At 46.2% G+C, this 27,791-nt stretch overlaps 1 protein-coding gene across 4 annotated transcripts in view; it reads right to left on the bottom strand.

Moving 5' to 3' along the window:
- Window positions 1-27,791, bottom strand: part of CEP164 (centrosomal protein 164) — a 264,993-nt gene that overhangs the window by 26,729 nt on the left and 210,473 nt on the right. For all 4 annotated transcript variants that reach the window (XM_063943313.1, XM_063943315.1, XM_063943314.1 and 1 more), the window contains 9 exons: window positions 24,859-24,981; window positions 24,620-24,742; window positions 24,283-24,426; window positions 24,069-24,152; window positions 21,731-21,799; window positions 15,230-15,393; window positions 14,861-15,002; window positions 12,973-13,043; window positions 7,465-7,654 (listed from right to left, as the gene is read on the bottom strand). In XM_063943313.1, coding sequence (XP_063799383.1) covers window positions 7,465-7,654; window positions 12,973-13,043; window positions 14,861-15,002; window positions 15,230-15,393; window positions 21,731-21,799; window positions 24,069-24,152; window positions 24,283-24,426; window positions 24,620-24,742; window positions 24,859-24,981 — 1,110 coding nt within the window. The remainder of the gene's footprint in view (window positions 1-7,464; window positions 7,655-12,972; window positions 13,044-14,860; window positions 15,003-15,229; window positions 15,394-21,730; window positions 21,800-24,068; window positions 24,153-24,282; window positions 24,427-24,619; window positions 24,743-24,858; window positions 24,982-27,791) is intronic.

Genomic DNA, 27,791 nt, shown 5'->3' with positions numbered 1-27,791 from the left:
GGTCAAAGGGGACAACTGTACCGGGCCCCAAGGGTCAGAGGGGGCCCCAAGGATATGCCACTTAGTGACCGTCAGGGATGTGAGCCGTCTTGTCCAAATAGGGCAGCGAGCTGTAGGTGGTGGGGGCGCAGCCTCAGCGTAAATAGGAGGGCGGGGGTAGCAAGTCTGCGCTGTATAGGACTGAGACAGCTGGCCATGTGGAGAGTGCCAGGGCTCCGTAAGGGCTCAGTACAAAAGTACAAAATGAAAAAGGGGGTGTGCTCTCTCTATAATGGAGCCTCAGAGTGACAGGAGCCTCTTACACACAGTCATTATGCGGCGCAAGTGTGCACCTGCTATTCCGGGTCCCTATCTGTTGCAAGCAGTTATGGGACATGGCAGCAGCTCCGCTGGGCAGGATTCCTGTGCTGGCCTCCTCTGGTGGGGAGTGAGGGCCGCATGGTACCTGCTGTGTGGTGTGCGGGTCTGGATAGTGGAAAGTGCAGCGCAGGTGAATCTCTCCCCGGGGTAAGAGTGGATTGGTGAGGGTATATATTGCTTTGGCATAGGGTAGGGGAGCTGGGAATGCAGCATGTAGTCATTGGGGACAGACAGACTGAGGGAGCCACAGCTGGGTTGGACACATGTCCCCAGCATGGACGTTATTTGTGAGAATATTCCAATATGCCATATGCTGACTTTGCACTAGTCGTGTCTTGGATGACATTAAATAACTTTATGCTATGAATGGAGTGCTGGTCTTGTCTGCAGCATAGCCCCTGCTGGAGCCTCGGTGTGTGGATAATTTATATATTTATATATATATATATATATATATATATATATACACATATAAAATTAGATGGGGCCCCACAGATATCACTGTACGGGGCCCCGAGATTTCTGTTGCCGGCCCTGCCGTCATTGCATGGGTTTACTCCAATAATCCAAAAATATACTGGTAGGTTAATTGACTCACAACAAAATTAACCTTAGTATGAATGTGTGTGCGTGTATATGTGGTAGTGAATATAGATTGTAAGCTCCACTGGGGCAGAAAATTATGTGAATGGCCAAATATTCCCTGTAAAGCGCTGCGAAATACAGTATGTGTGCGCTATATAAATAACTGGTAATAAATAAATAAATGAATGATGACAAAATAAGAATTTACTCACCGGTAATTCTATTTCTCGTAGTCCGTAGTGGATGCTGGGAACTCCGTAAGGACCATGGGGAATAGCGGGCTCCGAAGGAGGCTGGGCACTCTAGAAAGATTTAGGACTACCTGGTGTGCACTGGCTCCTCCCACTATGACCCTCCTCCAAGCCTCAGTTAGGACACCGTGCCCGGACGAGCAGACATAATAAGGAAGGATTTTGAATCCCGGGTAAGACTCTTACCAGCCACACCAATCACACCGTACAACTCGTGATACTATATCCAGTTTGACAGTATGAAAACAACTGAGCTTCTCAACAGATGGCTCAACAATAACCCTTTAGTTAACAATAACTATTTACAAGTATTGCAGACAATCCGCACTTGGGATGGGCGCCCAGCATCCACTACGGACTACGAGAAATAGAATTACCGGTGAGTAAATTCTTATTTTCTCTAACGTCCTAGTGGATGCTGGGAACTCCGTAAGGACCATGGGGATTATACCAAAGCTCCCAAACGGGCGGGAGAGTGCGGATGACTCTGTAGCACCGAATGAGAGAACTCCAGGTCCTCCTCAGCCAGGGTATCAAATTTGTAGAATTTTGCAAATGTGTTTGCCCCTGACCAAGTAGCTGCTCGGCAAAGTTGTAAAGCCGAGACGCCTCGGGCAGCCGCCCAAGATGAGCCCACCTTCCTTGTGGAATGGGCATTTACAGATTTTGGCTGTGGCATGCCTGCCACAGAATGTGCAAGCTGAATTGTACTACAAATCCAGCGAGCAATAGACTGCTTAGAAGCAGGAGCACCCAGCTTGTTGGGTGCATACAGGATAAACAGCGAGTCAGATTTTCTGACTCCAGCCGTCCTGGAAACATATATTTTCAGGGCCCTGACAACGTCTAGCAACTTGGAGTCCTCCAAATCCTTAGTAGCCGCAGGCACCACAATAGGCTGGTTCAGGTGAAACGCTGACACCACCTTAGGGAGAAACTGGGGACGAGTCCTCAATTCTGCCCTATCCATATGGAAAATCAGATAAGGGCTTTTACATGATAAAGCCGCCAATTCTGACACTCGCCTGGCTGAAGCCAAGGCCAATAACATGACCACTTTCCACGTGAGATATTTCAGATCCACGGTTTTTAGTGGCTCAAACCAATGTGATTTTAAGAAACTCAACATCACGTTGAGATCCCAAGGTGCCACAGGAGGCACAAATGGGGGCTGAATATGCAGCACTCCTTTCACAAATGTCTGAACTTCAGGTACTAAAGCTAGTTCTTTTTGAAAGAAAATCGACAGAGCCGAGATCTGTACTTTAATGGAGCCTAGTTTTAGGCCCATATTCACTCCTGCTTGCAGGAAATGCAGAAATCGACCTAGTTGAAATTCCTCTGTTGGGGCCTTTTTGGCCTCACACCATGCAACATATTTCCGCCATATGCGGTGATAATGCTTTGCCGTAACATCTTTCCTGGCCTTAATAAGCGTAGGAATGACTTCTTCCGGAATACCCTTTTCCTTTAGGATCCGGTGTTCAACCGCCATGCCGTCAAACGCAGCCGCGGTAAGTCTTGGAACAGACAGGGCCCCTGTTGTAGCAGGTCCTGTCTGAGCGGTAGAGGCCACGGGTCCTCTGAGAGCATCTCTTGAAGTTCCGGGTACCACGCTCGTCTTGGCCAATCCGGAACCACGAGAATGGTGTTTACTCCTCGCTTTCTTATTATTCTCAATACCTTTGGTATGAGAGGCAGAGGAGGGAACACATAAACCGACTGGTACACCCACGGTGTCACTAGAGCGTCCACAGCTATCGCCTGAGGGTCCCTTGACCTGGCGCAATATTTTTTTAACTTTTTGTTGAGGCGGGACGCCATCATGTCCACCTGTGGTTTTTCCCAACGGTTTACCAGCATCTGGAAGACTTCTGGATGAAGTCCCCACTCTCCCGGGTGGAGGTCGTGTCTGCTGAGGAAGTCTGCTTCCCAGTTGTCTACTCCCGGAATGAACACTGCTGACAGTGCTAGTACATGATTCTCCGCCCCTCGGAGAATTCTTGTGGCTTCCGCCATCGCCATCCTGCTTCTTGTGCCGCCCTGTCGATTTACATGGGCGACTGCCGTGATGTTGTCTGACTGGATCAGCACCGGCTGGTGTAGGAGCAGGGATTTTGTTTGACTTAGGGCATTGTAGATGGCCCTTAGTTCCAGAATATTTATGTGAAGGGAAGTCTCCTGACTCGACCATAGTCCTTGGAAGTTTCTTCCCTGTGTGACTGCCCCCCAGCCTCGAAGGCTGGCATCCGTGGTCACCAGGACCCAGTCCTGTATGCCGAACCTGCGGCCCTCTAGAAGATGGGCACTCTGCAGCCACCACAGTAGCGACACCCTGGTTCTTGGAGACAGGGTTATCAAGCGATGCATCTGAAGATGCGATCCGGACCACTGGTCCAACAGGTCCCACTGAAAGATTCTGGCATGGAACCTGCCGAAGGGAATTGCTTCGTAAGAAGCCACCATCTTTCCCAGGACCCGCGTGCAGTGATGCACTGATACCTGTTTTGGTTTCAGGAGGTCTCTGACTAGAGATGACAACTCCCTGGCTTTCTCCTCCGGGAGAAACACTTGTTTCTGGACTGTATCCAGAATCATACCCAGGAACAGTAGCCGTGTCGTCGGAACCAGCTGTGACTTTGGGATATTCAGAATCCAGCCGTGCTGGTGCAGCACCTCCTGAGATAGTGCTACTCCCACCAACAACTGTTCCTTGGACCTCGCTTTTATTAGGAGATCGTCCAAGTACGGGATAATTAAAACTCCCTTTTTTCGAAGGAGTATCATCATTTCCGCCATAACCTTGGTAAATACCCTCGGTGCCGTGGACAGTCCAAACGGCAGCGTCTGGAATTGGTAATGGCAATCCTGTACCACAAATCTGAGGTACTCCTGGTGAGGATGGTAAATGGGGACATGCAAGTAAGCATCCTTGATGTCCATGGATACCATGTAATCCCCCTCGTCCAGGCTCGCAATAACCGCCCTGAGCGATTCCATCTTGAACTTGAATTTTTTTATGTATGTGTTCAAGGATTTCAAATTTAAAATGGGTCTCACCGAACCGTCCGGTTTCGGTACCACAAATAGTGTGGAATAGTAACCCCGGCCTTGTTGAAGTAGGGGTACCTTGATTATCACCTGCTGGGAATACAGCTTGTGAATTGCCGCTAGCACCGCCTCCCTGTCTGAGGGAGCAATCGGCAAGGCAGATTTTAGGAACCGGTGGGGTGGAGACGCCTCGAATTCCAGTTTGTACCCCTGAGATACTATTTGAAGGATCCAGGGATCCACCTGTGAGCGAGCCCACTGATCGCTGAAATTTTTGAGGCGGCCCCCCACCGTACCTGGCTCCGCCTGTGGAGCCCCACCGTCATGCGGCGGACTTGGAAGAAGAAGCGGGGGAGGACTTTTGCTCCTGGGAACATGCTGTTTGTTGCAGTCTTTTTCCCCTACCTCTGCCTCTGGACAGAAAGGACCCGCCTTTTCCACGCCTGTTTTTCTGGGTCCGAAAGGACTGAACCTGATAAAACGGCGCCTTCTTAGGCTGTGAGGGGACATGGGGTAAAAATGCTGACTTCCCAGACGTTGCTGTGGAAACTAGGTCCGAGAGACCATCCCCAAATAATTCCTCACCCTTATATGGTAACACTTCCGTGTGCTTTTTTGAATCTGCATCTCCTGTCCACTGGCGAGTCCATAAGCCTCTCCTAGCAGAAATGGACAATGCACTTACTTTAGATGCCAATCGGCAGATTTCCCTTTGTGCATCTCTCATATATAAGACTGAGTCTTTTATATGGTCTATGGTTAACAGGATCGTGTCTCTGTCTAATGTGTCAATATTTTCTGACAGTTTATCTGACCACGCATCGGCAGCACTGCACATCCAAGCTGACGCAATAGCTGGCCTAAGTATAATGCCCGTGTGTGTGTATACAGACTTCAGGATCGCCTCCTGCTTTCTATCAGCAGGTTCCTTGAGGGCGGCCGTATCCTGAGACGGTAGTGCCACCTTTTTAGACAAACGTGTGAGCGCTTTATCCACTCTAGGGGGTGTTTCCCAACGTGACCTATCCTCTGGCGGGAAAGGGAACGCCATTAGTACCTTCTTAGGAATTACCAATTTTTTTATCAGGGAAAGCCCACGCTTCTTCACACACTTCATTTAATTCATCTGATGGGGGAAAAACTACGGGTAGTTTTTTCTCTCCAAACATAATACCCTTTTTAGTGGTACCAGTAGTTATATCAGAAATGTTTAACACCTCTTTCATTGCCTCAATCATACAGTGAATGGCCTTAGTGGGCATCAGGTTTGACTCATCGTCGTCGACACTGGCGTCAGTATCAGTGTCGACATCTGGGTCTGCTTGAGGTAGCGGGCGTTTTAGAGCCCCTGACGACCCATGCGACGCCTGGGCAGGCACGAGCTGAGAAGTCGGCTGTCCCACATTTGGCATGTCGTCGATTTTCTTATATAAGGAGTCTATACGTGCACTCATTACTTTCCATAAGCCCATCCACTCAGGTGTCTGCCTCGCAGGGGGTGACATCCCTTCTAAAGGCATCTGCTCCGCCTCCACATCATTATCCTCATCAAACATGTCGACACAGCCGTACCGACACACCGCACACACACAAGGAATGCTCCCAAAAGCCCTTTGGGGGGACAGAGTGAGAGTATGCCAGCACACACCAGAGCGCTATATAATGCAGGGACTAACTGAGTTATGTCCCTTATAGCTGCTTTTTAGATTATATATGTATTGCGCCCAAATTTAGTGCCCCCCCTCTCTGTTTTTACCCTGTTCTGAAGTGTAGACTGCAGGGGAGAGCCAGGGAGCTTCCTTCCAGCGGATCTGTGAAGGAGAAATGGCGCCAGTGTGTCTGAGGGAGATAGCTCCGCCCCTTTTCCGCGGCCTATTCTCCCGCTTTTTTCTGGATTCTGGCAGGGGAATTTTACCACATATATAGCCTCTAGGGCTATATATTGTGGTATTTTTGCCAGCCAAGGTGTTTTTATTGCAGCTCAGGGCGCCCCCCTCCAAGCGCCCTGCACCCTCAGTGACCGGAGTGTGAAGTGTGCATGAGGAGCAATGGCGCACAGCTGCAGTGCTGTGCGCTACCTTGGTGAAGACTGATGTCTTCTGCCGCCGTTTTTCCGGACCTCTTCTTGCTTCTGGCTCTGTAAGGGGGACGGCGGCGCGGCTCCGGGACCGAACACCAAGGACTGGGCCTGCGGTCGATCCCTCTGGAGCTAATGGTGTCCAGTAGCCTAAGAAGCCCAATCCGGCTGCAAGCAGGCGAGTTCGCTTCTTCTCCCCTTAGTCCCTCGCTGCAGTGAGCCTGTTGCCAGCAGGTCTCACTGAAAATAAAAAACCTAAAACTATTCTTTCTTTCTAAGGGCTCAGGAGAGCCCCTAGCGTGCATCCAACCTCGGCCGGGCACGAAATCTAACTGAGGCTTGGAGGAGGGTCATAGTGGGAGGAGCCAGTGCACACCAGGTAGTCCTAAATCTTTCTAGAGTGCCCAGCCTCCTTCGGAGCCCGCTATTCCCCATGGTCCTTACGGAGTTCCCAGCATCCACTAGGACGTTAGAGAAAGTACATAACAGACAGTAGAGACTTTAGAGCTACTTTTAAGTCGGATGCCAGTGGCTGTGTTTGTGTGATGCCGTGGCAACCTGATTTAGCCTTATGCTAACTCAAGCTTCCATAGTGCGAATGCAAAGATCCGCCCACTGACATGATCATTAGTTTTGCCACTTGCACAAGACCCATCCTTCTTCATACGCACAGACCTGTAGCTACACGCCCTCCACACTCACTTTACACTCCAACAAGATGGAACAGTTCAGCGAGATTGCACTGTTACCATCCAGTTAACTCACCAAAACGCCCAATTTACACAAAGCAAGATCTGGCAAAGATGACCTGTATGCTAAAACTTGCTATTTGCGTGCAAGAAAAGAGATCCGTCCAACTCTGAATCAGCCCCTTTGGCTCTCTATTATTGGGAATTACAAATTTTTGTGTCGGACGACAGCAGTCATCAGCATTATATGGCTGGTACACATCTTCAAGGACTTATAGCATGGACAAAATCTTTGGAGAATCAGCATGTTTAATAGGCTTTAAAAAAGATTGTTAAATGCTTTTAAATAAGGCCCATGTGTACCAGACCTAACAATCTTCTCATACTGTATAGAACAGCAATAACAACCAGTAAAATCATTGTGTATCACTGCTAAATATGTGCATATTACCTCCTCTAGGTTCTTCATCATGCCCTCTACTTGGTGGGACTGCTGTGGATCCTGGTCCTTGTTGTGATGCCACTGTTGCTTGGCAGATTTGAGCAAAGTTTGCCGCCGGCACATGGAACGCGTCTGAAGCTTCAAAAAGTCCTTGGCCTTCTGTATAGAAGCCCCTTGTGAAGAGATGTAATATCGCAAGCTATGGGACGGAAGGACAGAGAATGTAAGTGAGAGAAAAAGGGATATAAAGTAAAGCCATGTATTAATGGACAGGGGTGGAACTTAGATTAGGCTACATCACAGGTTCTCAAACTCGGTCCTCAGGACCCCACGCGGTGCATGTTTTGCAGGTCTCCTCACAGAATCACAAGTGAAATAATTAGCTCCACCTGTGGACCTTTTAAAATGTGTCTGTGAGTAATTAATACACCTGTACACCTGCTGGGTTACCTGCAAAACATGCACTGTGTGGGGTCCTGAGGACCGAGTTTGAGAACCCCTGGGCTACATATTTAATAGGAAAATCACATGTTTTAATATAGTTTGTGACAGCTTAACAAGTGTTATCCAAAAAAGGCCTCTACTTGCCCGTATGAAAATGCATTTGGGAAAACTTTTGCATCACCAGTATTTTCTATTTGAGTACTAAGTAGCACGAACAGCTTGTAACGTACTCTGCTCTAAAGGCTACAGAGGCAAGTGTTATCTTTATAAGTATAATGTGGAGAGATAAAGGGGTATATGCAATTGCGGTCGAATTCCCGAAATTGCCGAATTTCGGGTCATTTTCGACCAAAAAAAAAAATCGCCTATGCAATTCAGTGCTTTCCGACCAAAAAACGGACTTTCAAAATTCGACTTTTTGAAATTCGAATTTTTGCAAATTCGACTTTTCTGCAATGATACAAGTGCTGCAATTCGACCAAAGCATATTCAATTCAAGTTTGGAAATTCGACAGCAGTGCTTTTAGACAGCAAATTCGTCATTTTCAATCCGCCACACTTTGGAGGGTGAAAACAAATAAAAAAAATGTAAACGTTTTTTTTTTTTTTTTTTTTTGGGGAATAGCAGATCTATTTATATTAGAAGGGATTAGGTACTTTTTTTTTATTTTTGGAGGCACAAATATTATTTATATATTTTTTAAAATATTATTTATTTATTTATTTTTTTTCTTTTATGCTGGAACGGTGAAATCATAAAAAAAATGGCGTGGGGTCCCCCCTCCAAAGCATAACCAGCCTCGGGCTCTTCGAGCTGGTCCTGGTTCTAAAAATGCGGGGGGAAAATTGACAGGGGATCCCCCGTATTTTTAAAACCAGCACCGGGCTCTGCGCCTGGTGCTGGTGCCAAAAATACGGGGGACAAAAAGAGTAGGGGTCCCCCGTATTTTTAACACCAGCATCGGGCTCCACTAGCTGGACAGATAATGCCACAGCCGGGGGTCACTTTTATGCCGTGCCCTGCGGCCGTGGCATTAAATATCCAACTAGTCACCCCTGGCCGGGGTACCCTGGGGGAGTGGGGACCCCTTCAATCAAGGGCCCCCCCCCCCCCCCCCAGCCACCCAAGGGCCAGGGGTGAAGCCCGAGGCTGTCCCCCCCCATCCAATGGGCTGCAGATGGGGGGGCTGATAGCCTTTTGTGATAATAAAAAGATATTGTTTTTTCCAGTAGTACTACAAGTCCCAGCAAGCCTCCCCCGCAAGCTGGTACTTGGAGAACCACAAGTACCAGCATGCGGGAGAAAAACGGGCCCGCTGGTACCTGTAGTACTACTGGGAAAAAATACCCAAATAAAAACAGGACACACACACCGTCGACAGTAAAACTTTATTTCATACGTCGACACACACATACTTACCTATGTTCACACGCCGACATCGGTCCTCTTCTCCATGTAGAATCCACGGATACCTGAAAAGAAAAGATCAATATACTCACCCCAGCCATGGTCCAGAGATAAATCCACGTACTTGGCAAAAAAACAAACCGAACACCCGCTCCATGCCGGACTGAAAGGGGTCCCATGCTGACACATGGGACACCTTTCCACGAATGAGACCTGTCAGTGACAGCTGTCACAGAAAGGTCTCTAAGCCAATCAGGAAGCGCAACTTCGTTGCGCTCACCTGATTGGCTGTGCGCTGTCTGTACTGTGACAGCACATCGCAAAGCCGCTCCATTACTTTCAATGGTGGGAACTTAGCGGCTAGCGGTAAGGTCACCCGCCGGTCAGCGGCTGACCGGCGGGTGACCCCACCGCTAGCCGCTAAGTTCCCACCATTGAAAGTAATGGAGCGGCTTTGCGATGTGCTGTCACAGTACAGACAGCGCACAGCCAATCAGGTGAGCGCCACGGAAGTAGCGCTTCCTGATTGGCTGAAGGGACGTCAGTGACAGGAGTCACGTGATGTCCCGGCATTCGGGAGAAAGGGGTCTGATGTGAAAACATTGGACCCCTTTCTAGTCCGGTATGGAGCGGGTTTTTGCGTGTTTTTTTTTTTAAACAAGTACGTGGATTTTACTCTCTGGACGTGGATTTATCTCTGGACGCTGGAAGGTGAGTATAATTTTTTCACAGGTACCCTCGGATCGTCGGAGACCGTGGCAGTCGGCGTGTCAACATAGGTAAGTATGTGTGTGTCGGTAGTGTGTAATAAAGTTTTACTATCAAGGTGTGTGTGTCCTGTTTTTATTTGGGTATTTTTTTCCCAGTAGTACTACAGGTACCAGCGGACCCGTTTTTCTCCCGCATGCTGGTACTTGTGGTTCTCCAAGTACCAGCTTGCAGGGGAGGCTTGCTGGGACTTGTAGTACTGCTGGAAAAAACAATATCTTTTTATTATCACAAAAGGCTATCAGCCCCCCCATCCGCAGCCCATTGGATGGGGGGGGACAGCCTCGGGCTTCACCCCTGGCCCTTGGGTGGCTGGGGGGGGGGACCCCTTGATTGAAGGGGTCCCCACTCCCCCAGGGTACCCCGGCCAGGGGTGACTAGTTGGATATTTAATGCCACGGCCGCAGGGCACGGCATAAAAGTGACCCCCGGCTGTGGCATTATCTGTCCAGCTAGTGGAGCCCGATGCTGGTGTTAAAAATACGGGGGACCCCTACTCTTTTTGTCCCCCGTATTTTTGGCACCAGCACCAGGCGCAGAGCCCGGTGCTGGTTTTAAAAATACGGGGGATCCCTGGCCAATTTTTCCCCTGCATTTTTAGAACCAGGACCAGCTCGATGAGCCCGAGGCTGGTTATGCTTTGGAGGGGGGACCCCACGCCATTTTTTTTCCGGGTTTTTCACGTTTTTTTACCGTTTTTTAAAATCACGGCAAAATCCGCCAAATCGGCCGATTTTCGCCCGCGACTCTGGCGAATCCGTTTTTCATTGAATATGGTGAATTCCGGAAGCCACCTTCCGGGATTCACCTGTCGAATTGAGTCGAATTAAAAAACGGCGAAAATTGCCGCGAATTCGACCGCAATTGCATATACCCCAAAAGCTCCTTCATAAGTTCCTGGATGTCAAAACACTGTGCTTAGCATCTCTGTACAGTATTTTCTATTTGAGTACTAAGCAGCACGAATAGCTTGTAACGTACTCTGCTCTAAAGGCTACAGAGGCAAGTGTTATCTTTATAAGTATAATGAAGAGAGAGAAAATCTCCTCCCTAAGTTCATGGATGCCAAATAACCGTGCTTAGCGTCTGTGTACAGTATTTTCTATCTAGCCAGAAATCCCGCACCTCGTGCAAGCTGGGCGGACAATTGGAGGGGACCCGACATACAATTGCTTGTCATTTCCCTTTGCGGTGACACATAAATTAGTGGCTGGTCTGCCCCGAAAGCCAAGTGTCTCCTCTTTCGTATGGTACCGGAGATATCGGGATGCAAAGTGGACCCATTTACCCATAGACTATAATGGGTTTGGTATCCTCTGGTAGCTAATCGTCTCCCCTTCCATACCAACCCGGTTCTGAGCCAATTGAATCCCCAGAACCGGAGATATTAAGCTTTAAGTCCAATTTAATTTAATATCTCACATAAACCTAACGTCAATGGACCATTGCTTTAACAAGTTAATTTGCGTCTAGATACACTTTTTATTTACTGATTTATTGGTTTCTTTTTTGGGGGATCCAGACAGAGAATAAATAATTTCGACAGCGTCTCTGAGCTCACCACCTCCCCCCTCACCCTTCCCCCTCCCCTGAGAGACTGATCATTTCAGACAAAGAGGCCAGTTTACAGTCAATAAATTGCCAACACAGAATGTAAATGAAGGGCTAATACTACAGTCGCTTTGGTTGGGGGAAAGGAATAGAGAGAGGCAGAGTGAATGTACATTAAACAGTACAGTACTGTGCTACGGATTTGTGTATCAGACGCCCCGACAGTTAGTTATAGAAACAGGTCTTTTCCTGTGTGCATAATTCTATTGAATGTAAGGTTCTTAAATATATGAATGTTATAAAAAATAAAAATTAATGAACTGTAAAGAAGAAAAAAAAAACAAAGTCATTCGCACTTTGGGAATCGAAACCTGGACTCTTAGCATGAGGTGTGGGACACTTAACCGCTTGGCCATGACGCCCGGTGATAGAGGTACAAACTCATGTGTAAATGTAAGCAGTGATCCCTTCCCATGGGTTTTGCTGTATTGGCTAGAAGACTTTGACGCTCACATACAGCACTGTATGCCTAACGTCAATGGACCATTGCTTTAACACGTTCGTTTGCATCTGTATACACTATTTTTATTTACTAATTATTCTATGGGACTTGGACGCTCACATAATCTTAACGTCAATGGACCATTGCTTTAACACATTCTGTGTCTGTATACACTAATTTTATTGATTGATTTATTCGCTTCTTTTTTTTAAATTGACCCTCCCCGTCTGACCATTGTTCTGTGTGTGTATACAGTAACATTACAGTCATCACTGACCATTTGCCAGAGCTTGTAGATCAATCCGCCGCTATTCACTCTATAGTAGTGGATTAGTGGAGTATTAGCCACCCAGTGGTGAAGATGTATATTGCATGCTGCGTATGTACTTATGACTCAACGCGCCTGTCTGTGCAACAACTGAACAACCCCAGCTATCGCTTAGGCATGACTAATCCTCCGTTTAGGCGGAGAAACAGCAATGAAGATGAAGGCTCCATCTGTATGTAAATTAACCCCCATTTATACCACTGCCGTGCTTGGTACAAGTCCCACTCATCCTTAGCTGTGAAGGGGTTAAAATTAGAAACTACGCACAGGAATACATTTTCCTTATGAAAGAAGGGAATATATGACAATGTTACCTTGAGCAGAGGTCACAGGGGTCTTATTGCATAGCTAACAGAACATATATACATAACTATCATTTCACTGGTAAGTCGCTAAAGCTGTATTAAGAGTGACCTAGATACTGCCACTTTAAATTGTTTTTATATATTGCATGTTCTGCTGGAAATCCAGTGAAAATGAGTCAGTACATTTATTTCTGTACACAGTACAACTTACTCCTCAATGCTGGAGTCCATCTCAGGTATAAGTGAAGGAGACAGAGGTGCTATAGGCAGCTCTGTGCGATACTGTGGGGAAAGAAAGTAGAGGTTCGGCATTATGTTCAGTGCTGTACATAATTTTACTAGGATGTTCTCCCTTAATGCATGGTTTGGGTACGGGATCCCAACCGGCAGAATGCCGGCAGGGGGGCGAGCGCAATGAAGCCCCTTTCGGGGCTCGCTGGCTCGCAGCACTCGCCCCAGGTACTATTCCCACCTGGGCCGGCGCTGACGGCATTCTGGCGGACGGGAAGCCGGTGTCGGTATCCTGACCGCCGGGATCCTGACTACATCCCTAATGAAGAACTGAATCCCCTTCCTAGTGCCATACTACAGGAAGGGAGTTACCTTGCAACACACACTGACCCCCCATGATGAAACTCAGAGGATTAGCTCCCATAAGTTACGGAGATTCCATTCCGCTAACGAGCCAGAACTTCTTGAGGTTATAACAAAACTGGATATTCATACCACAAAATTGCAGAACTAAACCACCCAAATCTAACTCTCTCTGTACGTTATATCTGCCCCCCCTGCAGTGCACAGGGTTGTGCCCATTAGCTACCAAAATTGCTGCTGCGATCAGGTCTGAATTAGACACTAAGGTGGTCATTCCGAGTTGATCGCTCGTTATTTTTTTTTCGCAAAGGAGCGATTAGTCGCTAATGCGCAATGTCCGCAGTGCGACTGCGCCAAGTAAATTTGCTATGCAGTTAGGTATTTTACTCACTGCATTACGAGGTTTTTTCTTCGTTCTGGTGATCGTAATGTGATTGACAGGAAGTGGGTGTTTCTGGGCGGAAACAGGCCGTTTTATGGGAGTGTTTGAAAAAACGCTACCGTTTCTGGGAAAAACGCGGGAGTGGCTGGAGAAACGGAGGAGTGTCTGGGCGAACGCTGGGTGTGTTTGTGACGTCAAACCAGGAACGACAAGCACTGAACTGATCGCACTGGAAGAGTAAGTCTCGAGCTACTCAGAAACTGCACAGAGAAGTCTTTTCGCAATATTGCAAATCTTTCGTTCGCAATTTAGATAAGCTAAGATTCACTCCCAGTAGGCGGCGGCTTAGCGTGTGCAAAGCTGCTAAAATCTGCTAGCGAGCGAACAACTCGGAATGAGGGCCTAAGTCCTATAAGGCACGGTGTATGATGTCCTGGACTAATTAAGTATTTTCACAAAATAAAAGCCAAACAAGTTCCTAGAGAACTAGAAAAACATGTAACTGGTATCACTGGATATATCCGCAATGCATGTACTTCAGACATCACTTAAACTGATCTTTCTACCTTGTCTCGCCAATATTATAGTCTGCCATGTGCTCCTGAATTTTGGTTTGGTCTTATTTTTTTAATTATTGCTGCCTACCCCCACCCACACCATCGGTTATAATTACTAAAGATCGTTTTTTTAAAACCCATGAATCTCTACAACTTTGAGAGATGGATTTAAAAGAGCACCAGTAAAGAATAAAAAATAAGCCTGATTTTGCATATATTACTACTGACTTTTTAAATCCAACGCTGAAAGCTGCAGAGAATTGGCAGCTTTGTAAAACTGATCTTTAGTAAATCTGCCCCCATAAGACAAATCTATTGCCTTGCCCTTTTGGAATTGATGACTCTCTGACATTCTGCTGCTTTGTATTTCAGCAAATGAAATTGCCCATACCAGAAGAAAAAGATTCCATGGAGACAATATTTTGCTACTGATTTATACAGTGCTTACATACACACAACATAAAGTTTAAAGATCTATTTCCAGTGTGAAAATATATTCCCCAGCAGCTGACCTAGAACATCAAACTTTTAGAATTGGTGCTTAGCAGTGATGGGAATAAGCTTACAGGTACTCGGACAGGGTGCCTAGGACTGCTCGTCTTCGTCAGGTCCTCTAAGCGAAGCTCTGATTCCACATTATTAATTTCTCCCGATTTCTTTAACTCCTTTAGATCCTCGCGTTTCTTATTTATTTTTTCCTCCAAATCACTGCAGAGATAAATTTGATTTGTTAACTACAGTTCAATTATGCATATTTTAACCCAAATGAACCTGAAAAGCATAAAGTTATACTAAAATGGGCTATACTACTACAACTTAACCCTGGACTTGCAATATTTGCCTTAAAATCTTTTACCATACAAAATTCCTAATGTTTTATTTTGAGAAATTTGGATTAAATGAATTTTGAACTATAAAAGAGACACAAATGTTACCTTGCTGTTTTCTGGAGTCTGGCGTAACTACTCTGGAGCTGCTCCAACTGTGCCTCCAGCTGAGATTTCTGGTCCTGCATCTCCTTCAGGTCTTTTTGTGTTTGTTTGATCAATTCAATGAGACGTCTTTGCTCTTCCACTGTAGTTTCTTGTGCCTTCACACTCTGCATTTAGGGCGGGAGATTCATGTAATGTTCTAAACTTTGTGACATGTGGTGGAGACAATGCTGTCCACCGTACACATGTGCATTGGGGACATCTGCTGCAGAGCTCTAGGATCACTGTTTGGATGTAGATACACTGGTAATAGTTACAGCTGGCTCCTTAATTAGATACTTGGTACACTTACACCTACTATACTGTGGCTCTTATATAGCGGAACTGCAGGATTCCAGAGGGGCTCTGCAACAATACTGTACAAACATCAGGGATCTCTGAGAGAGGAAGTTTCTAGCAGAAGGGGGGAGTAGAGTGAAAAGTCACCCAAAGCTGGAAAATCCATTGAAATTGGCAACAATAATAGGATTTTGGTACTTACCAGGTAAATCCTTTTCTTTGAATCCATAGGGGGCACTGGAGTACTCTTGGGATATGGACGGGCTTCCGTAGGAACAGCACTGAATATTTAAATTTAGAACACTCCACCCCTCCATATCCCCGAGTACCTCAGTGTTTTTTACTGAGCCGAACAGGAACTATAGAGAGGTTGACAATGGAGTATTACATATAACATAACGGACAATAACGAAGTTGACACATAACGTTACTGACAACTAAACAGTTGACACCCTAACCAGCACTTGATAATTTGAACCAGTCGGTGAGAGTGTGTTACCATAAAATCCTCAGAACTCACCACAACTAGGTAAAACTGCTCTGGGTGGGTGTCCAGTGCCCCCTATGGATTCAAAGAAAAGGATTTACCTGGTAAGTACCAAAATACTATTTTCTTTATCATCCACTAGGGGTCACTGGAGTACTCTTGGGACGTACCAAAGCTTCCCCCGTGGGCGGGAGAGCTGTTTGGCACCTGTAACACTAGGCGGCCAAAGCTAGATGCTGATGCCGCAAACGTATCAAACTTGTAAAAGCGCACAAACGTGTGCACTGAAGACCATGTAGCCGCACGGCAAAGCTGCGTCGTAGAAGCTCCTCGACCAGCTGCCCATGAAGTTCCCACAGAACGTGTGGAATGAGCGGTTACTGATGTAGGTGGTTGTAACCTAGCATGAAGGTAAGCCTGACGTATGGTTAGTTTTATCCATCTGGATAAGGTTTGTTTAGACGCTGGCCAACCCATCTTGGCAGCATCATAGAGAACAAACAACGTATCCGTCTTACGAACTGAAGACGTTCGGGATACATAAACGCGTAATGCGCGTACCACATCCAGAGTTCCAGAATGTGCTGTCAACACAGGAACTACTATTGGTTGATTGATGTGAAAAGATGACACTACCTTTGGTAAGAAAGCGGGATTCGTCCGAAGTTCCGCTCTGTCATCATGAAACACCAAATACGGTGACTTGCATGACAAGGCACCCAAATCCGAAACAAGCCTTGCCGAAGCTAAGGCTAGAAGAAAAATTGTTTTCCAAGTGAGAAACTTTATATCCACTTGCTGTAAGGGTTCAAAATATGAAGACTGTAAGAACTCTAAAACCAGATTCAAGTCCCATGGCGCTGTAGGTGGAATGAATGGAGGCTGTACTCTGAGGACACCTTGGAGAAAAGTGCGTATAGACGGCAATATAGCCAATCGTCTTTGAAAGTAAATTGACAAAGCAGATACCTGCACCTTTAGTGTAGATAAACGCAGTCCTCCATCTAACCCTGTTTGTAGAAACAACAAAAGGCGGGATAACTTGAAAGATGATGTCGGAAACTTCCGAGCTTCACACCAACCTATATAGGCACGCCATATTCTGTAATAATGAGCTGCCGTAACCGGCTTCCTAGCTCGTAACATGGTTGGTATAACCGATTCTGGAATGCCCTCTCTTCTTAAGAGGGCGGTCTCAACAGCCACCCCGTCAAACGCAGCCGCGCTAAATCGGGGTAAAGGAACGGACCCTGTTGTAACAGGTCTGGACGTAGTGGGAGCGGCCAAGGATCGTCTGCGAGTAGTCCTCGGAGATCCGAGAACCAAGCTCTCCGAGGCCAATGAGGCGCCACTAGTATGACTGTGACAGACTCTCTTTTGATCCGTTTTAGCACCAGAGGGAGCAACGGAAACGGTGGAAACAGATACACAAGACTGTACGGCCACGCGACAGTGAGAGCATCCACCGCCACTGCCTTTGGATCTCTTGTTCTGGACACATACTGGAACGTTTGGTGATTGTGTCGAGACGCCATCAGGTCCACCTGAGGATAACCCCATCTCTGAACCAACATGTGAAACACTTCTGGATTTAATGCCCATTCGCCTGGATGAAAATCCAGACGACTGAGATAATCCGCTTCCCAGTTGACCACTCCCAGAATGAACACGGCCGACAACATCACCTGGTGGCATTCCGCCCAATTGAGGATTCGAGCTACTTCCCGCATTGCCATGCGGCTTCTCGTTCCTCCTTGTTTGTTGATGTATGCGACCGCCGTCGCATTGTCTGACTGCACTTGGACAGGCTGAGAGCGAAGCATGTGCACTGCTTGTCGTAGCGCATTGTAAATTGCGCGGAGTTCCAGGACATTTATAGACAGCAATTTTTCGTGATCCGCCCAGAGACCCTGGAGCTGACAATTTTGAATTACCGCTCCCCAACCTCTGAGACTGGCATCCGTAGTTAGAATTATCCAATTCCAGCCTCCGAACCGTCTTCCTGCGGTTAAATTGTGTTCCTTGAGCCACCAGAGCAGAGATACTCTTGCCCTTGGCGACAACCTCACCCTGTGGTGAATCTGCAGATGCGAGCCCGACCACTGGGCGAGCACATTCAGTTGAAATGGACGCGAGTGAAATCTTCCGAACTGAAGCGCTTTGAAAGCTGCCACCATTGTGCCTAAGAGGCGAATGCACAAGTGTACAGACACTGTGCGTGGCTTGAGCACTAATTGTACTAGATGGCGTAGAATTTGTACTTTCTGCTGTGGTAGGTAAATTCTTTGATTGACCGTATCGAGAATCATACCTAGGAATTGAAGGCGTTGAGACGGAATTAGATGTGATTTCTTGAAGTTGACAATCCAACCGTGGTGAACCAGTACATCGTATGTTAGCAGCGCATGTTGGAGAAGTATCTGTTGAGACGGAGCTTTGATGAGCAGATCGTCTAAATACGGAACTATTGTCACTCCCAGGGATCTGAGATGAGCTATCATCACAGACATCACTTTGGTGAATACCCGAGGCGCTGATGACAGGCCAAACGGTAGAGCCTGAAACTCGGAATGGTTCTGGCGTATTGCAAACCGTAAGAATTTCTGATGAGGCTGTCAAATTGGAATGTGTTAGTACGCATCCTTGAGATCTAGCGCAATCATAAATTCCTTTGGCTCTAAACCCGCAATCACCGAACGCAGAGACTCCATTTTGAATCTGTAGTAAGTTACGTACTGATTGAGACCCTTTAAGTTCAATATTGGTCTGACTGAGCCATCCGGCTTCGGTACCACAAACAGACTTGAATAATAACCCTGACCCTGTTGGTGTACAGGGACCGGAATCAAAACTGCCGAATCCAGTAGGGACTGAATGGCAATTTGCAGAACCGTCCTCTTGTCGTCCGACAGAGGCAATCCTGTCTTGAAAAACCGCAGAGGCGGAAGACAGTCGAACTCTATTTTGTAACCTTTTAACACTAAATTGCGGATCCACCCATCCGCGGAACGTCTGAAGGCGTGCTCCCACAATCGGAGAACCGAGATGGGCTGGTAGCCCGTCATGCCACTGGCTTGTCGGTAACCTTAGCGTCCTGGCGAGTTGTGTTGGTTTGTTGGAAACCACGTCCGCGACCACGTCTAGCAGGCGTGGCTGTTCCTCTGCCACGTCCTCGAAAGGACTGAGGTCTAAAGGATTTGAACGAAGGTCCAGCGTACCTCCTTCTTGATACCGGTGGAGGCAATGGTAAGAAAACAGACTTACCTCCCGTAGCCTCAGCAATCCATGCGTCCAATTCAGGACCAAACAGCTTCTTGCCATCGTAAGGCAACGCCTCTATACCTCGTTTGACCTCTGCCTCCGCATGATAAGCACGCAGCCAGAGTGCTCTTCGTGCCGTAACTAGCGACGATGAAATACGAGAAGTGAGCTGACAGACGTCAGTCGACGCTGTACAGAGATACTCTACAGCCTCACTCATTTGATTTACAAGAAGTATCAGGTTTTCGTCATGTAAAGCAGATTTGAGTTCTGTAAGCCATATTATGAGCGCCTTAGTGACCCAAATGCCAACCAATCCAGGTCTTAGCATCACACCTGCTGCTACATACATGGATTTTAGCATAGTTTCTATCTTGCGATCTGAAGGATCTTTAAGCGTAGTAGCTGCTGGCACTGGTATGGTTAATTTCTTGGTAAGCTTCGACACTGAAAAATCAACTATTAGTGGATTCTCCCATGTACACGTTACAGAGTCTGGAAACGGGTAACTAGACTTAAATCTGCGAGGTATAGAAAACCGTTTATCTGGATTCTGTCGTGTTTCTACTAACATCTGATTAAGAGATTCCGACACAGGAAAACTTATTGGAGTTTTTTGTCGTTTAGTAAATACGACCTGATCATTTGTGAGAGGCTCCTCAGTTTCAGTAAACTTCAGAGACTGACGTACCGCTCTGATGAGATCATCAATGCCGGAACTGTTAAATCCTCGCCATCTGACTCCACTTCGCCCTCCTCACCCTCATCTTGTTCCGTGAGGTCTGGCATGGAATCGTCAGAATGCAACATAGCAGAAACTGGAAAATCATAAGACATATGAAATTTATCCCGTTTACCCCAAATGGATTTGGACCTTAAGCAAGGCTGAGCCGCCTCCGGTAGTTCTGGCGGTCTCACCCTAGACTCAGATCTTGCCGTTTCCCGCTCCTGACGAGCGGCGGTCAATTCTGATTGTAACCTATCCAGTACATTTACTAACATACCCCACGGAGGGTCCGGTGAGGACATTGGTTGTAAAACTGGAGCAGAAATGGTATTCTGAACCGAATCCACAAAACATACTGTACATGTGGTAGATCCATCCGGTAACACACTGCTACAGACTTTGCAATTATGCTTTTTAGTTTTTGCTGGTGCCTTACTCATTATGGCGACAGACAATACAATACACAAAAAACAGACACTTGCACGACTCAGTAAAATAGTAGTAAGGTGTCTCTGTATATATATCTGGCCGAGTGCAGTACACGTGGCCAGTACTATGAAATGTGATCTCAAATTCCCACTAACACCCCTGCGCCTACGGTGGAGTAGAGATGTAGTACTGGAACGTTCTGGAATCACAGCAGGAAGACACAGGCAGCATGTTAAAATGGCCCCCATGCTATGCTTACACATATACTCATAGTGCTGGTTACAAACTTACAACTGATTATAACCCTGCAAATACCCCTGCAGCCTAGCATCTGCTGTTGCTGCAGTATTTTCTTATGCCGCTGTATTGCCCCCTTATTTATTGCCCCCCCCCCTCCGTGAGGTAATGCCTGCATGCTCTTTGAGATGCAGAGCAGCGGGCAGCGCAGCGTGTGGGGCCGCCAGCGGGTATCGCCGAGCAGATCGCTGTGCTGTGAGCCGCGGGAGCCGGGTGAACAGCGGGTAAAACAGCGGTGGGACCCGGAGCAGTGCGAGCGGCCAGAGCAGCAGCGGCGGCCGGCGCAGTGAGCGGGAGCCGTGTCGGGAGAGCAGCGGCGGCCGGAGCCGTGTGAGTGGGGAGAGCAGCGGCGGCCGGAGCCGTGTGCGGCGGCGGCCGGAGGCAGTCTGCAGAGTCCCCAGTAACAATGTCCCCACACCTCACATACCTTCACTCCTGCAGCTTGTGAGGAGGCTCCGACGGGGCTTCTGTACAAGCGCCGGCCAGCCTGAGCAGGAGGATCTGTGTGTGGCTGTGAGGGAGCTCTTTCAGAGAGGCCCGACACGCCCCTGCTGCTATCAGCAGCTGCACTATCCCTGACCCTGCCTTTTGGAAGGGGGAAAGGGATGTGTCTAAAATATAAAAATAAAAATTCAAAGTAATTGTGGCCCAGCCACAAACGAACTGTTGCTATCGAGCACAGAAAAAACACTGAGGTACTCGGGGATATGGAGGGGTGGAGTGTTCTAAATTTAAATATTCAGTGCTGTTCCTACGGAAGCCCGTCCATATCCCAAGAGTACTCCAGTGACCCCTAGTGGATGATAAAGAAATGTTATTTACCTCATATATATATATATATATATATATATATATATATATATATATACATACATACACACACACACACACACATATACACACACACATACACATACATACAAAAATCCACAGAGAATATAACACTATACAGTATGACAATTACCTCAGCTTTTTTTACTATTTCCTTTTCTTGCCAATCCAGGTCCTCTATTCTCTTTCTCAGAGTCTCTTCCTACACGGGAAAAACACACAACACATCTATAAGATTTCCTCATTTAATGTAGCTCTCTCTGTCAGTTCTATACATTGTGTGGCTACATGCACATCACAACTCCTATTGTGACCGCATCCTTCTCCAGCCGGATTATGAAAGTGGACCAGGCATATTCCCTGTGCTGGACAGCGATGTACGCACTAATGTACTGTATATCTGCAACTATCATTACCAATAATAAAATGTATACGCTCGTCCTGTACGGAACATCTGGAAAATTTACTGGGGCAGACTGCAACTAGACTGACATTATCAGTGATGGGCTGCGCCCCAGGCACATGAGGCAGGTGCCTAGGGGTGCCAATGCTGAGGTTGGCACAGCTGGCTCTCTTATATGAGAGACTGATGAAATCAGGCGATTTTGTTTTTTGTCCTCATGATTAATAATTTTTCCTTTGCAACTGCCAGGGGGTGGGAGTGGGGTAATGGGAAGCAAATTGTGATGTGGGTGATTGGGGGGTGAGGTTGGGACTGCTTTGGCAGTCCAGTGGCATGGGGACTGGCACCTACGTGTAGGCTGCTAACCAAGAAGCATGCACAAAGTTTCCAAACTGTATCAAGGCTGCTAACCAAGAAGCATGCACAAAGCTGCTAATATAAAACTAGGCCGCTAACCAAGAAGCATGCACAAAGCTGCTAATATAAAACTAGGCTGCTAACCAAGAAGCATGCACAAAACTGCTAATATAAAACTGGGCAGCTAACCAAGAAGTATGCACAAAGCTGCTAATATAAAACTAGGCAGCTAACCAAGAAGCATGCACAAAGCTGCTAATATAAAACTAGGCAGCTAACCAAGAAGCATGCACAAAGCTGCTAATATAAAACTAGGCAGCTAACCAAGAAGCATGCACAAAACTGCTAATATAAAACTGGGCAGCTAACCAAGAAGCATGCACAAAGCTGCTAATATAAAACTAGGCAGCTAACCAAGAAGCATGCACAAAACTGCTAATATAAAACTGGGCAGCTAACCAAGAAGCATGCACAAAACTGCTAATATAAAACTAGGCAGCTAACCAAGAAGCATGCACAAAACTGCTAATATAAAACTGGGCAGCTAACCAAGAAGCATGCACAAAACTGCTAATATAAAACTAGGCAGCTAACCAAGAAGCATGCACAAAACTGCAAATATAAAACTAGGCAGCTAACCAAGAAGCATGCACAAAACTGCTAATATAAAACTAGGTCGCTAACCAAGAAGCATGCACAAAACTGCTAATATAAAACTAGGTCGCTAACCAAGAAGCATGCACAAAGCTGCTAATATAAAACTAGGCCGCTAACCAAGAAGCATGCACAAAGCTGCTAATATAAAACTAGGTCGCTAACCAAGAAGCATGCACAAAGCTGCTAATATAAAACTAGGCAGCTAACCAAGAAGCATGCACAAAGCTGCTAATATAAAACTAGGTCACTAACCAAGAAGCATGCACAAAGCTGCTAATATAAACTGGGCAGCTAACCAAGAAGCATGCACAAAGCTGCTAATATAAAACTAGGCAGCTAACCAAGAAGCATGCACAAAGCTGCTAATATAAAACTGGGCAGCTAACCAAGAAGCATGCACAAAACTGCTAATATAAAACTAGGTCGCTAACCAAGAAGCATGCACAAAACTGCTAATATAAAACTAGGTCGCTAACCAAGAAGCATGCACAAAACTGCTAATATAAAACTAGGCCGCTAACCAAGAAGCATGCACAAAGCTGCTAACATAAAACTAGGCAGCTAACCAAGAAGCATGCACAAAGCTGCTAATATAAAACTAGGCAGCTAACCAAGAAGCATGCACAAAACTGCTAATATAAAACTGGGCAGCTAACCAAGAAGCATGCACAAAACTGCTAATATAAAACTGGGCAGCTAACCAAGAAGCATGCACAAAGTTGCTAATAAGCAAACTGCTCCAAACAATCACGGGAGTTGTAATGCCACCAGTGGTGAGCATCTCCCAAGATTTGAGGATCCCATGCCTAACACTAGGTTGGGGAAGGGTTGTGTGGGATCTTTGGCTGTAGTGCTTATTTAATGCACATTTGCATTTATATCTGTGAAGAATGACTTATGGCCACATCCAGAATTCAATGAGTAAAAACACAATCCATAAATGAAGCATATCTCAGTTTTACAAGTACAGATACAGCAAGTACATGTTTAATGTATATTGATCTTCCTTATTCATATCCCAACATTGTAGCTTCTGCTCTGTCTCCATCCTTACCTGTCTGTCTAGCTGACTAGTCTTCATCATCAGTTGTTTTCTTCTAATCTCCTGGTTTTGCTCCAAATCCAGCAGTTTGTTTTCCTAAGCAAAGATTTGTCATGTATTAATCAGGAAATAGACCTTGCAGGGCTTACATTGCCTCTTAGGATTAGGTGTGTACCATAAACTGAACAAATTGTTCCCAACAGTGTGACATCGGCTCTGGTATTACCTCCTCCTGGTAGCTGTGCTGCCTCTCCTCCTGTCTCCTGTAATGCTCCTGACGCTGGCCTTCCAGTTCCTGCTCATATAGTTGCATGATCCTTTCTCGCTCCTCTTGCAATTTTTCCAGCAACTGTGATCTCTGGGTCTGCTCCTAATACAGAGCATATCACAGACAAGAACCAGTCATTTCCACCTTATGGCGGCACAAACTTCAATGCCGTAAACAGATCAGATCCTCTGAGAAATACAATTTTAGATGGACAAGTTGCAAGTGAAATTATTTTCTCACTCCCTTTTTGAAGGATTACAGAAGTAAGTCAAATGGCAGCATCAATTATCCCTACCTCCTCCTCTAGCAGCCTCCTTTCCTTCTCTAGCACCTGCTGGTGTTCCTCGTTCATACGTTCCAGTTTCCTTTCATGCTCTCTCTGCACTTCTTGTCGTTTCTCTTGCAGAAGATCGCTCATCTGGGAAAGGAGTTAGACACTAACTTACTAATGGTAACAATGAGGTATTACTGCAAATGTTATGATGTTTAACTAACTCTTGCATTTATCTACAAGTAATATGGAAACATCATTACCTCTCTTTCAAAGTCCAATACTTGAGCCATTTTCTTATTGGTAAGGTGCAAATTGCTGGGTATCTGAGCGTCATGATACGTTTGCTGCAATAATGGCTGAGTGTTCTGCAGGTCAGACACTTCCTGTGAGATAAAGGTTGCCCAAGGGAAATGATGTTTGGATGAATTTAACAGTGAAAAGAACACGTAACATCATGTATGAGAATAACGGGAAAGGACAGAATTAAGAAAGAATAAGGCTATCATTTATTCATATGCTGCTACAACACAGATTTTCAGAAATCTGTTACTGCTTTAATTAACAACACATTTTATTGCAGAAGCAGGTGAGTGATCACGTATAATGTATTACACTGGTTGGTAGCTGTAACAATAGTATGAATCAGGGGTGACCACCAGATAGAGCAACTGATAGGTGCAAGTGATAGGTGAAGACCTATCACTTGTAAAAAAAAAGAAAACATAACTTATGGTAAGAACTTATCGTTGATAATGGTATTTCTCCTCCACAGGTTCCACAGGACACATTGGGATATGGTGGAGCGACAGCGGATCTTGCACCAATCGATCAAAGCTTTCTGGCCTTCCAGCATGCAGCGTGCCCGTCCATATATCCCCACCTACTGGCTCAGGCAAATCAGTTGTTTTTCAAAACTTAAGGCAGAAGCATCATGTAGCGCCCTAATCAGGCGAGAAGAACACACATGCACACCCTTCCGTACCAGAAGGAAGAGGTTAGTGAGTAAAAGGATCCTCAAATCAGTTGCGACAGGATGGGATACCTGTGGAACCTGTGGACTTAGGAGAAGTACTGTTATCAGCTGTAAGTTCTTACCATAACGTATATTTCTCCTGCAGGGTCCACAGGGTATCCACAGGATACGTTGGTATGTCCCAAAGAAATTTAGTGGTGGGGACGCTCCTGATTAGATAGGAGAATCCTTCGCCCTAAGAGGCAAAGGTATCAAAGGCATAATGTCTAATGAATGTGTTAATGAAAGACCATGTGGCTGCCTTACATATCTGTTCTGCTGAAGCACCACACTGTGCTGCCCATGATGGACCTACCTTACGTCAGCAGAGACATTGGGGGTCATTCCGACCCGCTCGCTCGCTGCAGTTTCTCGCAGCACAGCGATCGGGTCGGAACTGTGCGCCGGCGCATAGCAGCCGTCGTTGTCTAGCGATCGCCTTTGAAACAGAGGCAGTCGCTGGGCGGGAGGGGCTGGACGGCGGAGTTAAGCCACCGTTTAGGGGGCGCGGTCCGGCCAACGCAGGCGTGGCCGGAACATTGGGGGGGGGGGCGCGGTCCGCGGCGGCAGCGTGACGTCACACGTCCCCCCGCATGTCAGTGTGAATGATTGTAGCTGTGCTAAATTTAGCACAGCTACGTTCAACTCGGAATGAACCCCATTAACCGGAACAGGGAGATCAGCCTGAGAATATGCTTTTGAAATCGTCATCCGAAGCCACCTCGCCGGTGTCTGCTTATCAGCAGGCCATCCTCTCATGTGAAATCCGTAGAGAACAAAGAAAATCTGTCTTTCTGATAGCACTGGTACGATCTACGTAGATCCTTAAGGCACGGACTATGTCCAACGATGCATCTCCCGCAGAGAGGTCTGGCCCCTGGAAAGCCGGGACTGCAATTTCTTCGTTAAGGTGAAATTTAGACACCACCTTAGGAAGATACTCAGATTTAGTTCTAAGAACTGTTCTATCTGGATAAAAATTTAGAAATGGAGGACGAAATAATAATGCGCCTCAATCTAAAACTCTTCTAGCTGAAATCATGGCCAGTAGAAAGAGAACCTTAGCGGTCAGGGCCGGTGCAAGGTCTCTTGGCACCCTAGGCAAAACTACTGCCTGCTGCCCCCAACACCACCAATTACCCACTTTCCCAGTCAGTAAGGTGAAAGTGCATGTACGGCTTCTTATATGTTTCCCAGCTGTCTAACTGCATTGAGTACAACAAGACTGTCTCTCTCAGAGACATCCTTATTAGATGGGCACACTCAGTGGCTCTCCCTTCCCAGATTCTGGCACTCTACCCAGTTGCCTATCTCTTTCCATTTCATTCTGTCTCTCATACATACTGTACATACATATCCATACACTGCCTATTTCATATATACATTCATACATACTCTGTCTCTCTCATATTCCTTCACATCTATCTACTTTTTCTGTGTCTCTCATTCTCGCTCTCTTTTACACACATACTATCTTCCTTTATTTCTGCCACACACCTCTATCTCTTATACATACATACATACATATATACATCCATACACTGCCTCTCTCATATATACATTCATACATACAGTACACTGCCTCTCATATATACACATTCATACTGTACATACACTGCCTCTCATATATACATTCATGCATACACTGCCTCTCTCGTATATACATTTATACATACACTGCCTCTCATATACATACATATAAACAATGCCTCTCAACATTGCACTGCCTTGTATACTGTATACATACATATACGGCCTCTCTCATTCATACATACATACATACATGGTCTCTCATTATACCTACAGTACATACATACATATACGGCCTCTCTCATACATACATAAATAAATACACAGCCTCTCATATATACACGGCCTCTCTCATACATACATATATGGCCTCTCATATATATATATATATATATATATATATACACATACATACATACATACATGGCCTCTCATCATACATACATATATACATACATACATGGCCTCTCATCATACATACATATATATATGGCCTCTCTCATACATACACGGCCTCTCTCGTACGTACGTACGTACGTACGTACGTACGTACGTATATATACGGCCTCTCTCATACATACATATACGGCCTCTCTCTCTCTCTCTCTCTATATATATATATATATATATATATATATTGTCAAAGTCGAA

The sequence above is a fragment of the Pseudophryne corroboree genome, chromosome 10 (assembly GCF_028390025.1).
Source record: "Pseudophryne corroboree isolate aPseCor3 chromosome 10, aPseCor3.hap2, whole genome shotgun sequence".
Classification (NCBI taxonomy): Eukaryota; Metazoa; Chordata; class Amphibia; order Anura; family Myobatrachidae; genus Pseudophryne; species Pseudophryne corroboree.
This window is presented reverse-complemented; position numbering and strand designations above follow the sequence as displayed.